The 17,232-nt window shown below is 39.9% G+C and overlaps 1 protein-coding gene across 6 annotated transcripts in view; it reads left to right on the plus strand.

Annotated features, from left to right (window-relative positions):
* Positions 1-5,093: 5,093 nt before the first annotated feature.
* ZC3H7B (zinc finger CCCH-type containing 7B) overlaps positions 5,094-17,232 on the plus strand; it is a 61,856-nt gene continuing 49,717 nt past the window's right edge. For 4 of the 6 annotated variants that reach the window (XM_044454918.1, XM_044454923.1, XM_044454919.1 and 1 more), the window contains exons 1-3: positions 5,334-5,410; positions 12,714-12,774; positions 13,677-13,710. In XM_044454918.1, coding sequence (XP_044310853.1) covers positions 5,389-5,410; positions 12,714-12,774; positions 13,677-13,710 — 117 coding nt within the window. In that variant the 5' untranslated portion in view covers positions 5,334-5,388. Of the gene's footprint in view, positions 5,284-5,333; positions 5,411-5,616; positions 5,640-12,713; positions 12,775-13,676; positions 13,711-17,232 lie in introns of those variants that run through there. The other 2 variants (XM_044454920.1, XM_044454922.1) reach the window with 2 other exon arrangements.

Here is a 17,232-nt window from a genome sequence, read left to right on the forward strand (position 1 = left end):
GTGTCTATTTCTTGACAGTTGGGCTGTGGGGTTCCCCTATCCCCAGCTTGGTTCCCCCAGTGTAATTCAACATGTATAAAAGCTGCTGGGCATAGTGGTTAGGGGATGTGGAAACAAGTGCCATCAGTATGCTGCTGACACACAGCTCTGTCTCCCAGTGACATCTGAGCTGGGTAAGGCTGTGCAAGTCGTCTGTATCAGTGCCTAGGCTCAGTGTTGCTCTGCAGAAGGATCAATAAAATGAAACCGAATCCTGGTAAGATGGAAGCCTTTATGCAATTCATCTGATTCATCTCATATTTGGTCTTTCCTTTCTTCTTCTGACTTCTACTTTCCCTAGTAATTTTGTCTTCTCTAGTGATGTGCCTGAAATACCACAGCCTCAGTTTCAAAATTCTTTGCTAACAGGGTAAATTCTAGCTTCATTTGATCTATGACCCACTTATTTGCAAGTTTGTTTAGGTCCAGCATATTCACTAAGTTCCCCTCCAGCACCATGTATTGAATGCATCAATTTTTCTCCTGTCAACTTGATTCACTGTTCAGCTATACATAATGATTGGGAGTACAATTGTGTGGATGATCTTGGCCTTGGCCTCCAGTGAAACATCCTTATGCTTGATGATCTTTTCTAGTTCCTTCATCACTGCTCTTCCAAATCTCAGCTATCTTCTAATTATTTGGCTGCTATTTCTATTTGATTGGTGACTGAAGCAAGGTATGTGAAATCTTTTGCAATGTTTCTTCATAGTTGATATTAAAGTTGTGTAATTCTCCTTCAGTCATATTTTTAAGTACTAGCTGTAGTCCTGCTCTTTTGTCTTTCACATTCAACAGGAGTAATTTCAGTTAATTGTTGTAGTAATTAATGGTCTGCCAGTAACATGGTATCATCTGCATATCTTAAATTATTGATGTTTCTTCCACCAATTTTCACTCCTTTCTCTAATCTTAATCCAGTTTTTTTTATGATATGTTCTGCATACAGATAAAACAGATAGGGAGAAAGAATACACCTTGCCTAATGCCTTTGCCTGTAGGAAACCATTCTGTCCTCAAAGCAGCTCCTTGTCCATGATTCAGGGTGTGCATCAAGATAATCAAGTGCTGAGGTATATCCATTTATTTCAGAGCTATTCATAGCATCTTGTGAGTCACACAGTCAAAAGTTTTCCTGTAGTCCTGATCTTCTTCTGAATTTCTTTGGTGCACTCCATTAACCAACATATTTGCATTATGATCGTGAGAGTCTTTTCCTTCTCAGAATCCAGGCATTTCTCACTCCATATTGGGTAAAAACAATTTCTTGTGACATCCTTGCTTGCATGGAAAATTAGTGCAATGGCCTTGTGGTTGCCGCACTCTTTTGCATCTTTTTTCCTGGAGACTGAAATGTATATTGAACATTTACAGTTTATCGGTCATGATTTTCTTTTATATTTGTTGTCATATTCTTGCTAGGTTTTTGACCAATCCATTCCCTGCAGCTTTGGAAAAGTTCTACTGGTACCCTGTATATTCCAGGCACTTTATTCCCTGCAAGTGCTTTCAGACCAGCCTTCACTTCACTTTGCTGTATTGCAGGTTCTTCCTCATAGGCCTCCTCTTTGAAGGCATCTGTCACCCTCTTATCTGTTTCTTATATTTATACTGTATGTACTTTCCAACTTCTGCTTATTTTGTCATAGAAAGTATGCTCCTCTGTTCAAGCTTCAATTTCCCTTTGATTTCTAGGATCTTCTCGAAAAGGTCCTTGGTTTTTCCTCTTTTGTTGTCCCCCTCCCCCTTTTTTTGCACTGGACTTGAAATAGTTCTTTTTATCCATATGTGATAGTCACTGAAAAGTTGCATTTGGGAATGGAAAAGTGCATTTGCACTATTTCTGTCATCTTTTGCATGTGCTTCTTGGCTGTCCTTAGTGACTGTAGGTGTTTCTTGTGTCACCCATCTAGGCTTTTTCTTGTTTTTCTTTGTTGCTACAGGAGTTGTCTTTTTTGCATTCTTCTCAAAGAATATCTCTGGCCTCGATCAACAGTTATTCTGGTTCACGATCAGTTGAGTTTAGTAATGCAGACATGTTCTTTATGTGATCTTTATATTCTTCTGCAATATTATTTAAATTGTATTTTGGCCCTTTGCTTCTTTTTCAGCTTTACACTGATTTTAATATTAAGAGTTCATGGTCATTACCACAATTCGCTCCATCTTCTATTACAATTTGTGTAGTCTTTGTGTACAGTTGTCTGGTTGATTGCTTGAAATATATATTTGCAATAAACAGATGGTTGGTTTCACAGAATTCTATGAGTTAGTTTCCTGTTTCAATTCTGACTCATTGGCCAAATTCTCCTACAGCATTGGATTCTACTTTTTTTCCTACTTTTGTGTTCCAGGGTGTTAACAATGTCCTCTCAGACACTTGCATAAGTTTTCAATCTCTTCCTCTTCAGAATTTGTTGCTATAGCATAGGCTTGAAAGAATGCTGTGTTCATAGGTTTTCCAAGAATTCTCATTGATATTTATTATGATTTGGTTAGTATTATAGCCCCTTACTGCCTGGCTACATTTTGCCTCAGTACTGGAGCCACTCTGTTTCTTCTGAGAAAAGCACTTTGCATTTGTCCCATTCCAGTCCATTTCAGTTCACTCATACCAAGTGTGCAATGGTTAAACATCCCATTCTTTCCTTTACAGTTTCCAGTTTGCCTTGATTCTCACATACCATGTTCCAAGTGAGTGTGTTATGCAGCATCAGAATTTCCTTTCACTCCTGTGTATGCCTGCCACTAGACTTCCATTTGGCTTTGATCCACTTGCAACGTTAGCAGCATTGCTATTCATACTTTTTTCTTACATTAGCAACAGTGCTATTCATACTTCCCTGCAGTTGCACAGTCCGTTCTGGACTCTGCCTCTCGAAACTTTTGCAGCAGGGAGCCTTTTTCTACCTAGATGGGCCCTATGTAATATATCTCTGAAATTGTGCAGGCATCATTCATGGATACAAAAAGGTTCCATTCTGCAGAAGTTTGCCTTCATTATATAAAGGTGTGGGAGGAGCTGCACTACCTTAGAGCAGGGAGGTGTATGTGACCCTCTTTCCCTTCATTGCCTCTTTACTTCAGTAACAACTAATCCTAGAACACACCAATTGGTTTTCAGCAGCAAGTCCAGAAATGGGCAGGCAACTCTTGTGGCTGGTGTTCAGATTACCTGAATTCTTGACCCTCATCAGCATCCTGCCAGCTGCCTGTACCAGTTTAAGTTTCCAAACTGTATTTAAAGGTAGCACTATATCCAGCACATTATAGCATTTTCTAAGCTATTTTTAAATGTCCCCAGAGATGGAAGAGAAAGCTGCCCATAGACATTAATGGAGAGATTAAAGAATTAAGCATCACTACAATTGGGCACAAGTAGGTTCATCTTGTCTATTATCCCACAATCTAAATGGTAAGTGATAAAACCAAAACTGCCCTATAGGAACATAGCAGATTCAGTAGGCATAGAGTGTTGACTGACTGAATATTATAGAAGGGTAGAAGAAGGAATGGAGCAGTGGAACCTGAATAAACACTCCACACTGCGAAACGTAATTGCAGGGCCCATTTGTTCGATATATTACGTACTATTTGTTGTTGTGAAGTCATGTCTGACCCATCGTGACCCCATGGTCAACATTCCTCCAACATTTCCTGTCCTCTACCATACCCCGGAGTCCACTTAAGCTCACACTGACTGCTTCAGTGCCTCCATCTAGTCACCTCATCCTCTGCTGTCCCCTTCTTCTTTTGCCATCAATTGTTCCCAGCATTAGGCTCTTCTCCAGGGAGTCCTTCCTTTTCATTAGGTGGCCAAAGTATTTGAGTTTCATCTTCAGTATCTGGCCTTCTAAAGAGCAGTCAGGGTTGATCTCCTCTAGGACTGACCGGTTTGATCACCTTGCTGTCCAAGGGACTCACAGGAGTCTCCTCCAGCACCACAATGTAAAGGCCTCAATTCTTCGGCGCTCAGCCTTCCTTATGGTCTAGCTTTCACAGCCATACATTGCAACTGGGAAAACCATAGCCTTGACTATACGCACTTTTGTTGGTAGGGTGATGTCTCTGCTTTTTAGTATGCTGTCTAGATTTGCCATAGCTTTCCTCCCCAGGAGCATCTTTTAATTTCTTGGCTGCAGTCCCCATCTGTGGTGATCTTGGAGCCCAGGAAAATAAAATCTGTCACTACCCCCACTTCTTCCCCATCTATTTTCCAGGAAGTGAGAGGACTGGATGCTTGATCTTAGTTTTTTTAATGTTGAGTTTCAAGCCAACTTTTGCACTCTCCTCCTTTAATGTACATCATCTTGGAAGGGGATTTGCCTTGAAGGGTAACATAGACATCTTTGAAATAAATGCATTCTGTATATGCTTATCTGGTAGTAAGACTCACTGTACTCTATTGGACTTCTTCATTCTCAAAAGTCCTAAGGAGTTCAATGGGAATTACTCAATTGTGTAGTGATTCACTGACTGTCAACCCTACCTAACAGAACTGTTGTGAGGATAAAATAGAGAAAGAGGCTTATGTGCACTGCCTTGGATTCCTTGCAGGAAAAAAGGTTATAAATAATTATATAGCAATTGTTCCGAACTTGTGCCTTCCGGAAGTTTTGGACTACAATTACCCCCATTCCTAACAATTGGTTGTGCTGATTGGGAGTTGAAGACCAAAATATTCAGGGGGTACCAGTTTGGGGAAGGCTGGTATATAGGAATACAGCTCTGTCTTGAATGAGAAAACTGACTAATCTTGAGCTGCAAAGATTTTTCACTACAACTGCATATAGTCAGTACTTGTAACAAACAAGACAGCTAAAATTCTAGAAGCTCAAACATTGAAGACTTAATGAGAAGTTCCTGTCGTTCCAGAGGAAAGGCAGGGAGCACATGGATTGTACCTTTTGTTATGCAGCTACTCGTGTGCTTGTGTGTGGTGGGGGAGGGGAGAGGGTGGTCCTTAGGACCTGGAGGGATCCCAAGGAAGCGTTTTGCCTGGCGAGTGAGGCTGAGCTAGAGAGACCTGGAAATGAAAGTAAAAAAGACCAAGAGGCACATGGAAGGAGCTGCAGGGGCAGCAGTAGTAGCTGCTGTAGGAACAGAATGCTGCCTTCTGTAATTAAATAGCAATTATTGGTATTATTACTAACAGTAATAATGCTCTAATAATATCCCTAATAATATTATACCATTTATCAAGGCGAGGTGATCATAGTGTAAGGGAATATTCAAGCAGAGAAGGTGAGTTTATTTTATTTTTCTGGGAAGGAAGAAAAGCAGGAAGAAGGGTCAGGGGTGGAAGAAAACCTCCCCGAAGCAATAATCTGTGTTCTTGGCAGAAGAGCAATGGAAGTATTATTAGCTGCAGGTATTCCTTAATCCCTTCCACTAGAAACGAATATGATATGAATGTCCCGGAAATGGCTTATTCCCTTAAATGTACAATAGTTTGAAGCAAATTCTTAGAAGAACATTCTTCCTACCCCATGCCTCCCACCCCATTTGAGGTAGGGATCGAGAGGCTGTTGTAGGAGTTTGGATTTGGCGGAGAATGGCGATCAGAGAAATGTGAAGTGATGGGACTTCCCACTATTTTGGTTCGGCGTCTGTGGTTCTAGTATTTTAGCTGTCTTTGTTGTTTTGTTTTTGTTACAAGTACTAACTATATGCAGTTGTAATGGAAAATATTTGCTGTTCTCGGATGAGGGGGACTTTGCTAAGAAAGGTTTGGTCGCTGCCTGTCTGGCATTTTATAATCTGACTTGTAAAAGTTACCTGTTTAGCAGGATGGAAGTATTTCCATTTTTTAAAAAAGTAAGGTTTTGTGTGTGTGTTTGTGTGTGGGGGGGTGTATTTCAGCCTGGAACCAACCCGAAACAGTATATTGTGAGTTTAGCAGCGCCAAGCTGAAATTAATATAGGAAGAGTATGGCTTCCACAGGAAGACGGCCCTTTTCTCTCCATTTCCGCGATCGAGACATATCTAATGCCGGTTGTCCTTGCTAAGCGAGTCCGGGGATTGGAGGCCTTGGACAAGTGGGAACAGGCTCGATTTTGCGCCAATGAAATTTAAATGAACATTTGATCTTTTAGGGTTGTTAATGCTGGGCAAGGGAAGGATAATTATTTGAAGGAGCAGGAAAATATGGGCATTGAACAAGACGGAAACCACCGTCAGTACGCTTAAACAGGTTACAATCCCCATACAAAGGGTTACTACTCTGTTATCCGCCTGTTGCATTAATATGATTGCTAAAGCAGAATTAACTAAAAGAGTGGTGAATGGAATGGAAAGTTCTTACTAAAGGCTGCTGGGAATCTGCCCCATCCCCCATTCCTGCAGAGTGCATATTTGGGGGAGATGGAAGATGAATGAGTGTCTAACCAAGTAATCCTAAATTAGGGTCTGCAGTTCTTGGCTATGCTGTTAACAGATAAGCTGGATGGCTGCAGCTAATCTGCATATGTTTATATACTCAAAACAAGATAGTGCAATACGTGTGAATGCAACAAACTGTTGTGTTTTTGACAATCTATTTGCACAATTTCTGGAGAAAGCCTCCTTACCCTGTAACCAGAAGAAAGTTGGGTGGGATGATAAAAGGTTTGCATTATTCAAATGTTCAGAAGTGTGTGTGAAACTGTGGGATCTGAAGCTATCATAATAAGTGAGAATTCCTCTTTGTTTTCTTCTTCTATTTTGAAAAAGCTTCTAGGACATCTTCTAATCACAGTGTTAAATGTTTACTCAGCATTCTTATTTTTTAGTATAACATATTTGGGCTTGTAGTAGATTAATAAAATGAATTTGCTCCTGATTCTTCTAGAAATTGAGAAACAATATGGTAGGTTCTGATGGCAGCAATTACAGAACATCTGAGATTTGTGGGTACAGTTTTGGTATAGGATTAAGTTTTGTAGGTATCCTTGAGGGTCATATGGATAGACTGCGGTGCAGAAATGGCACTGTGATGTATCAGTAGGGCCTGTAGGGTAAAACAGTGGTAGAAGGAAGATTGATTTCTAGATGTTTGGATTTCAGCTTCCAGAAGCCCCTGCTAGCAAGGTCAATGGTCAGGAATGCAAGGAATTTAAGTCCAAAACTTCTGGATATCTACCTTCTGCCCACTTTTGTGGTAATGTAAAATAGCAGAAAGAGTTGACAGGGACAGACAATAGTAATAGTAATTAGGATTTGTACTGAAATCCATATTAGGTTAATGATCAGATATAAGAAATGATGATGTAATGATGGCTAGTTTGTGTTTTCAGAAAAAGGAAAGTTAGGGAGTGTTCCCTCCCTGGTTCTGAAAGGGGTTTACAACCTCCCTGGGTAAGTGGGCTCATTTGGAATTTTGATTGGGTGCCATGAATTTCCTCACAAAATGACTGACATTTGGTGGGAGGCTTCCCCATTCATATAATAGCGGCCATGTTTGGTATTGCCAGTCAAAAAACTGACTGAGTCCAACATTTTCCAGAAGACAAACTGGTAAGACTAAAAGAACTTAAATAAAAGCAGAGGTGAAGTCTAGGCTCCAAAACACAAGACTGCTCTTTTGAACCCCAGAAAGATGATGCTGGAGGCAACACTTGACCTACAGCATGCCAGCTTCCACATTTAATTTAATTTTTTATTTTAAGCAATTTTTAGAGGAGAGGCAGGGAGCTTGGTATGTGCAAAAAGAGGGTGTCCGTAGGGACATAAGTGCCTACAGACACTTCAGAGGCCTTCACCACCATAAAGGCAATGCAGATGGACTGATTTATTCCCCTTTAAGTCTTTAAAATATTGCATTTAAAAAAGGGTTATGCAAGTCAGGTTCTGCCCTCTTCTCCTCACTCTTTTTTATGTATTCCATGCCAGTTCTGGAAGTAGTTTATATTGTTAACTTGTTTCAAAATGGACATTTGAATTTTAAAAGTTAATTGCAAAGTTGTGCAAACTGATAGGCTCTAATACCCTAAAATAACATTTAATTTGTAGCCCATATGTGGCTCTAAAGGCACTTCTGAACACCCTGTGAGTTATTTGAATTTGGGCTATTCCTGCTTTGCAAAAATGATGTGCTGAGTTAATAGACTTGAAAACCTAATGGCAAAAATTAACAAAAGGCAAATAGAACTCTGTCCATATATTAAGGGGTTTTACCATGGTTATACCCATCTCAAAATATAAATTATAGAATAAGTGTCTTGTGCCCCCCTCCCTTTGTAACTTGTACACCAGATTGAAGAAAATGGCATGCAGAGTATGTCAATTATTTACAATTATCATGAAAAATAAATCTGATAAGTTTTTAGTGTGCTTTTCAGATGCTGAACAGCCTGAACATTTTTTCTCTCTGACTTACATTTTGACAGGATACATTAAAAGTCAGGTTTGATTATCCAGTCTTCTCACTAAGATCTGTTACTCTTCCAAATCATTTTCTGGATTTCTAATTCAATAAGTGGTTGTTGCCTATTAGTTAATACATTGCAAAATATATGTCAGGTCCCACGGTGTCCAGGTTGGTAAGCCTAATGGCCAGAGCTGAGATCCTACATATGCAGGAGAAAAGATAGTACATGTGCATGACGACTCAGGTGAATTGCCTGCTTGGAAATTGAGGGTCCATTAACCACATGAAATAAGCAAGCCTGACTTGAAAATAAGTATGTGTGGTTGTAAAAAACCACTACCTGTATTCTGATCAAACCTTGTTGAATGGAAATGATTCCTTGATGCACATAGAATACTGATAATTGTGCAGCATCAGCAAAAGAATGACAAATTTTCTTGTTGCTTCCCGTACCCCTAAAGATTGGTTTTAGGGTGTCCACAGGCACTCTCTAATATTGCAGCACCTGTTTACCCGAAGTGGTTGTTGTGGGGATAAGACTGAGAGCAGGAGAAGTATTATGTAAGCCACTTTGAGTTCTTTGTAAGAAAGAAAGTCAGGACATAAATCTAATAAACAAGTGTGATGAACAGGGATTCCTCCAGTGTATCTAAGTTATTTTCTATAATTGTTTATATATAATTTATATATTGTATTCACCTAGCACCTAGTAAAAAAGCAACCTGGATTTTTAAAAATAACCCTTTGTAAAGTATTTGGTACAGCACAGTGTTGCCCAAAGTGAGTTATCTAAAAGCACTAAAGAGGCGTGCAAAAATGGCATAAACAAAGGCTTTTTATTTTTAAACAAGCAAAACCATTACATTTTAAAGTTTAAGTTAAAAGAGATAGTCTATTGAAGTTTTACTCTGCTGAGAAAGGCCTTGACAAAACTGCTTTTCCAGATTACACCATCAGCTTATTTTGATGCTTGTTCTGAGGTTCCTGTAAATTATTGGTGGCATATATGTGGGCAAAATGTTGTATATTATATTTTATTGTAAATAAATAAAATACATGGAATCCTTAGATTCCTTATTATAACATTTAGAAATTTTTCTGGATTGACAGGATTATTATTTGTTGGCTGATGTTCATATATATATATTGTTTATAGCTTTGTGTGAGGTGTTGGCTGAGAAAATTAAGAGACCAGTATGTAAAACCTGTTCATATAGTTTGTCAGGTAAATCAGTTTGCATAAATCCATCATGTTGACAATGATGCCAGTGTTTTTGGTCTGTAGGCTAATTTGTATTGTACATTTTGAGGCTTCTGCTGATTCTCAGTTGGATTTTATTTTTCTGGGTTAAATATCCCTTTTTGTAATCATGTTTTGGTTGTAGTGAATAACATAATCAGCGTCTTTAAAATATCCTTTCCCTCTCAATTTGGATTCCTAAGTTTGCAAGTTCAATGTATCTTTCAAAGTATTTGAACAACTGAAAAATCCTTCCAGTTTGCCTAGCACAATTAAGGTTAATTGAGAATAAATTTTGCTATTCTCTATTTGTAATCTGATTTGTTAGGATATCTCACTGAATCATAACATTATTTTCATGCTCTTAATTTTTCTTCCAGACTGGTGTTGCAGTTTGGTTTCATCTTTATGCTTCCAGTGATGTTCCCATAAACAATTTACATTCTCCCTTCTGGTATACATATTCCAAACTGTAAACATCTAACCTACACTCAGGAGGTCTAGGAATTTGCATTGTCATCATATTTTCTGTATCCTGGAAATCAAGGACTGCCTTGTTTGTTTTCTAAAAGCATGGGCACTTGGATGTGTAAAAGTGAAAAGGTTAACAGGAAAGGTAAAAGGAAATGATGTGTGAAAAGTTGCCTGAGACCTGGCAATATCAGCCATGCTGGAGCAGACCAATGTGCCAGCAATCTGTTCACACAGTGGTAAGCCAGCTGCCTGCAGGATCGCACATGTCGAATATGAGTGCAACAGCACCTTCCTGCCCAAGTGTCCCAGCAACTGGTGTAAATAGGCAGACAGTTTCCAAAACTGGCATTTTGATTACTTTTCTAGTGTTCATTTTTCATATAGCTGGACATGAGTAACTACTTTCATCTGTGTTTATTTAAAAATAATTAGAAGTGGACATTACCTTCGGCTGTTTAAAGTTAGCTTTCATGATAGCAAAGGAAAAAAGTGGGCAGTTTTTCTTGAGGCAAGGGGAGATTAGAGTACGAGTTAGTAATTGAAAAAACTGGGTATGTTTAACCTTGAGAAGAGAAGATTGAGGGGAAAGAAGATAGCACATTTAAAGTACTTGAAAGGTTGTCACAAAGAGGAAGACCAGGATCTATTCTTAATCATCCCAGAGAGCAGGGCATACAATACCAGGCTCAAGTTAAAGGAAGCCAGGTTCCAGCTGAGCATAAGCAAAAACTTGCTGACTGTTAGAGCAGTATGACAATGGAACCAATTACCTAGGGAGGTTGTGGGCTCTCCCACACTAAAGGCATTCAAGATGCAACTGGACATCCATCTGAGAGGAATGATTTAACTTGGAGTCCTGCACTGAGCAGGGGGATGGACCTGATGGCCCTCTGGCTTCTTCCAACTCGTCTGTGATTTTATGGCACATTGAACTTGATGCTCATTGAGGCTAGAAAGTTAATCCATCAGTTGAGGCTCTTCCAAGGTAGTGGAGATTTCATAGTCTTCATCCTGGATTTTATGACTTCAGGAGTTTACCACTGCACTGTGTAGTGCATAAAGTTGTATTGGGGTGGTGTAGAATGCTGCTGTCAAGCTTCTTTTTTTGGTCTGTTGCTTCTTGGAGCTAATTGGAAGCTATTGATCTAATTTGTGCATAGGTTAAACACATAGGGGTGTCATGGTTTGAGCAGAGCAGAGAGAACTTGCTGCTTTCCTTAGTCCCCACCACTTCTGCTTTTACCCAACAGCTCATTCATAAGGTTGTTGACCTTGATGTGTGAATCCAGAGTGCTGAGTTGTTTAGGAGTTAAATAGCCCAGTAGCTAACACTTGATTTGTTGTTGAGTTAACTGTTGAGTGGTTTGGTCCTTAAATAATCTAGCATTCTGGGTTAGCATGTCACACTTAACAACTCATGAATAAGCCCACCATGGGTTGTTGATTAAAAGTGACATGCTAACCCATGTGCTAAATAGTCTGAGAAACCAGGATTGCACATTTATTTCAGTTCATCCTTTGTAAAGGAAGCACAATAATCTCTTCCTGAATGTTAACTCCCTCTAAAACCATCTGTAGTCTCCAAGAGTGAATGCAAGAAAGTGAGGAGGATCTTCCCTGGTACTTCACTACTATAGATTAACTGAGCGTGGTGCCCATACATTACACTAAACTGTTAGAAACATATGTTGTTCTAGGCAGACTAGAAGCAGCCCATGCATATAATCCTGGCAATTTGTGACCTGGTCCAGAATTACAGTTTGAGAAATATAATTAAAGAGACTTTACTTTTTGCTAAATGCTTAAGGCTTTTCATCTGTATCACACAGTGATTAATAGAAGCCAGCATGGATTTCTTAAGAATAAATACTGGCAGAGTAATCTAATTTCATTTTTTGGCTGGGTAACCTCCCAAATAAACTGTGGGGATGCTGTGGACATACTCTATCTTAACTTTAGCAAAGCTTTCGACATTGTGTTCCACAACATCCTGATAAACTAGCAAACTATTAGTGGATCCACAACTGGCTACAAAATCAGACTCTAAGAGTGTTCATCAATGGCACCTTCTTAAACTGGAGAGAAGTAACAAGTGGAGTGCCTCAGGGTTAAGCCTGAGGGAGGATATGATAGCACAAGTTCCTGAAAGGCTGTCACAGAGAGGACGGAAATGATCTCTTTTTGCCCATCTCAAAGTGTAGGACACAGAATAATGAATAATAAGTTGCAGCAAACCAGAATCAGGCAGGATATCAGGAAAAATTTCCTATCAGTTGTTTAGGGAGGTCATGGGCTCTCTCACACTTGGGAGCATTCAAGATGAAACTGGACAGTCATCTGAATGGGATGGGGTAATTTGGTGTCCTGTACCAGCAGGGGGTTGGACCCTATGGCCTTCTTGGTTCCTTCCAGTTTTACTATTCTATGATTCTATAAGTTGGTGGATTGTTGCCATCACAACCATTTTGAAGAGGAAGGGGAAGAGGAAGGGGAAGAGTAATGTGCTCTGGGAAAGAAACCTAAATTGTATCTGCTGCAGCTAGAATTAAATCTCAGCAGGTTAACTGGCTCATGCAAACTGTAAAGATTTATGTATCTTTTCCCCACTGCAGTGATTGTGATGGAGAGACAAAAAAGAAAAGAGGAGATAGAGAAGGGACTTCAGTTCATACAGTAAGTGAACAAGTTTGGAAACTATGATATTTCTGTTTTAATTAATCTGCAAATAGAGTGTATTATTCTAGTGAAGGCAACTACTTTTACTGGTTGGAAAGTTACCAAATATACATGCCTAGTATTGGTATTATATTACTATACCACCCAATATTCAAAGCTCTCTGGGAGGTTCACAATAAGTAATGCAATAAAATGAGTAGGTTTCCAAATATTGCCTCTTTAAACTTGCCATCTGACACAAACAGTAGCCATTAAAACTATGCAGAAGAGAAATTTCCATTAAATGTGAGGGGTTTTGTGGGAAATACTATACTTGCTTGTGTCTACAAGTATGAGCAAAGTATTGTGCAACTGCAGGTAAGTTTTCACAAACCACGGCCAAAAGGCACAATGCAGTGTCCTGCACAGAATTGTATAGGTTTGTAGTGATGAGCATATGGAAACAAAGCTACGGCAGTGCTAGCAAGTGAAAAAAGAAGAGCAGTTCTCTGTTTTTTTTAATGATATTATACACTTAGAGCTGGACCCATGTGCAGACTAGATTGGTATGTATATTTACATTTATTTTTCAAATGTATATGCTGCTGAATTACCCAACAAGGATCACAACATAAAAATACATAAGCAGCTGACAACATAAAAATACATTAATTACAATTTATTTATTTATTTAAAGATTACAAGTACAGGGTGAGGAGAGGAAGGAAATCTGCCGGAGCAGAGTGAGCTCTATAATCAGGTGTTAAAATCAGCTCTCGAAATATCTTCAAAAGAGGACAGTTTTTGCCTAGCAGCGAAACAAAAGTAGTGGCAGCTCCAGGTGAACCTCTTTAGGAAGCCCGTTCTAAAGGGGGGGCAGCCATTAATTTTATATTTCACAAGTCCTTCTCTTTCTCTAGGTCCACATTACCACTGAGCCAAGAAGATTATGAGGTAATTTAAGATTTGATTTCTGTTTTACAATATGAAATGTTAATACATATTATCGTTTTATCAAAATCAGTGCTGGGGTGAAGCAATTTACTTTTGTGGCTAGGTGGTCATCATTGCACATGGAAGCCTCTAACAAACACTCTGGACATTAACTTCAGTTGGAGCAGTGTTAGGCAAGTGAGGGTTTTGCTGTTTAATTACATAGGTTACTGGTTTTTCGGCGCCAGGTAAAGACCTTTTTATTTAAACATCATTTCAATTGTTAAAACATATGATCTGGCCTGGGCAACTTCTTCTTCCTTCTCTTTCTCCTCCTATATTTTTATTTTATACTGATAATTTTAATTTTGTATTTGTAAATCAATGTATTTTTTGTATTGTTATATTTAATGGTAATTTATTATGTACTATTGTATTTCAATGTATTTTATCATGTTGTAAGCCGCCCCGAGGTTTCGGCAAGGGGCGGCATAGAAATGTTATAATAATAATAATAATAATAATAATAATAATAATAATAATAATATACATACAATTACTTATTACATATATTTTACAGCATTTAATACATGTTTAAAAAGAACCTTTGAAAAGCCATCAATAAACTAAATTATATCATGAAAGAAACCTGAAAAATGAGCATCAATACCTTGAAAGCACATAGAATAAAACATAGAATTAGCAGTCATCCTAGATCAGTGATGGTGAACCTTTTAGAGACCGAGTGCCCTAACGGCAACCCAAAACCCGCTTATTTATTGCAAAGTGCCAACACTGCAATAAAACCTGAAAACTGAGGTTTTAGTTTAGAAAAAACAACAACTCACAGCCAGTCCAAGCAAATATATATATGGCAGCGCACCAACTGGCCATGCGAAAGCTCGGACAAGTTGCGGCTAATGAGTCACGGCGTGTATTATTGCCTGGCGCTACTACTCCTTTCTGAGCATGCGCATGGCCCCTGTGTGCACTGTTATCTGATGCTCGGCTGCTGGGGTGATGCTCGGGTGACATGGCTCTCATTCTGACAGAGAGGGCTCTGCTTGCTCGCTGTGGCATGCGTGCCATGGGTTTGCCACCATTGGCCTAACCCTACACTGGTGCATACCAATAACCCTAATATAGGGCTAAAGTTCCGTGGAAAATAGGACAACTTTGAAAAAGCCTTCTTTGAGCAGCTTTTTCTGCACTGCTCAACATTTCTGCCCATTCTAAGCACATTCCAACCGTCAAAATCATGCCAGGACACCTCATTTTTCTAAGCCTAACCCAGTGATGGTGAACCTTTTAGAGACCCGAGTGCCTAAACTGCAACCCAAAACCCACTTATTTATCGCAAAGTGCCTACACTACAATAAATCCTGAAAACTGAGGTATTAATTTAGAAAAAACAAACAACTCCAAGCAAATATATATACATTCTTGGCAGCGCACTGACCGGCCATGCGAAAGCTTGGACGAGTCGTGGCTGTTAAGTCACGGCTTGTGACGTCATTGCTTGGTGCCGCTACTCCTGTCCGAGCATGCACATGGCCCCTATGTGCACTGTCATTCAATGCTCAGCTGCTGGGGCGATGCTTGGGCAACTTTATTCACGTGCTGACAGAGAGAGCTCTGCATGCCCTCTGTGACATGTGTGCCATAGTTTCGCTGCCACTGTCCTAGATGCTTTCTGAAAAAAGAAAATATTTTGCATTCCTCTGAAAGGGCATCAGAGAAAAGAAGAAAACTGTTTAGGAGGAGAGTCCCAGACCAAGGAGGCATATGGAAAAGGTGAAAGTCCAGTGAAAATAGCTGCACTAAAACAGAAAGTGTGAAAAGGGAAATTAGAAGGAGACAGTGTCTCAATAGTCCCCTGCCCCAGAATTCCTTTTCTTTTTTTCATCATTCCTCAAAGCACACTCAGCATTCTTGCTCTCCCATGAACTCAACACTCCTCACTTCTCTAGGCACCGTCCTAACTGCTACTGCTACTACTTAGTATTATTAATAATTACATTTCTATACCACCTGTAGCTGAAGCTCTTTGAGCAGTTTACAACAGGATAAAAAACTAAAATGCAATTTATAAAACAGCATATAAAACATTCTAAAATTGATTAAAATATATTAAATACAATGAAAAAGACCCAGCCCGAAAGGAGGAACAAAGGCACCTAGATAAACCCATGAGACCCCTGGATGACTGGAGGATCTTTAAAGGCCTCCACAAAGAGGGCTTTCTTAATCTGGCACCAAAAAAATGTCAGATTTAGCACTATGCAGGCCATTGCAGGAAGGCTGTTCCAAAGATGGGGGGCCACCACAGAAAAGGCTCTCCCCCAGTTGCCACCCTCTAAGCTTGGTCTGCAGCCTGAAGCACCGTTAAAAATCCTGCCTGAACAAGTTATATTTGAATTTGGCATTAAAAAAGGGATTATGGAAAAACATCTGTGACATTTTTGTCAGATGCTGTTTACCTGAGCAAGGAAGGGGTTTAAGTGCCTGAGGTACAGGAAGTTCCTGGATGCTTTTAGGGAATTCGGGGGGCGGGGGGGGGGAGAGTTTGGAGAATAGTTTGCGTAGCTTGGAGGTATAAAGATGCAGGTGTTTCAGGATGACATCCAGTGGGGTGAGCCCTTTGCCATCCTTTACATGGGGAGAGTCCCCATTCCCAAGGAGGATGAGGACAGTCTCTGCCCTCAGGAGCTCACAGGCAAGATGCAGAGGGGTCTTGCCATCTTCTTTGTGAAAGCAGCCAGTACTGTTGATGTAGGAGTTCAGACTGGGCTGCTTGTGTACAATGCTGATGATATCAGCCCCAAGATATTTTATTTATTTATTTAGAATGTTTGTATGTCATCCCATCGCATAGCCTTGAGACGGCTTACATAAAATAAATAAACACAGTACAAATAATACAAATAAAATCCAGATTCACCCTGGCTGCAAATTAAAACCTATAGATGATATTAAAAGTTATTAAAATATTAAATAAAAAGGTCTTAGCCTGGCGCCAAAAAACAAATAACGACGGCACCAGGCGGACCTCTCTGGGGAGTGCATTCCATAGGTGGGGTGCCACCGCAGAGAAAGCCCTCCTCCGAGTACTTAGCCTCCTAATGTCTTTCACGGAGGGTTCCCAGAGGAGGGCCTCTGCTGTTGAGCTCAGGGGACGGGAGGGCAAATATGGAAGAAGGCGTTCCTTTAGGTATCCAGGTCCCAAGCCGTTAAGGGCTTTATAGGTGATAACCAGCACCTTGAATTGAGCCCAGACTTCGATGGGAAACCAGTGAAGTTGGTAGAGGACTGGGGTTATATGAGAGTAACGCCCAGTCCCTGTCAGCAACCTGGCTGCTCTATTTTGCACCATCTGAAGTATCCGGACTGTCTTCAAGGGCAGCCCCATGTAGAGCGTGTTACAGAAATCCAGTCGGGAAGTAACCAATGCATGTGTCACTGTTGCTAGGCAATCGTCCTCCAGGTAGGGACGCAGCTGATTTTAATATCACTCCTGTCATAGGTTACAGCCATAGCTAAGTG

This window comes from Varanus komodoensis, unplaced genomic scaffold (assembly GCF_004798865.1).
Source record: "Varanus komodoensis strain SLA01 unplaced genomic scaffold, ASM479886v1 scaffold8, whole genome shotgun sequence".
Lineage (NCBI taxonomy): Eukaryota > Metazoa > Chordata > Lepidosauria > Squamata > Varanidae > Varanus > Varanus komodoensis.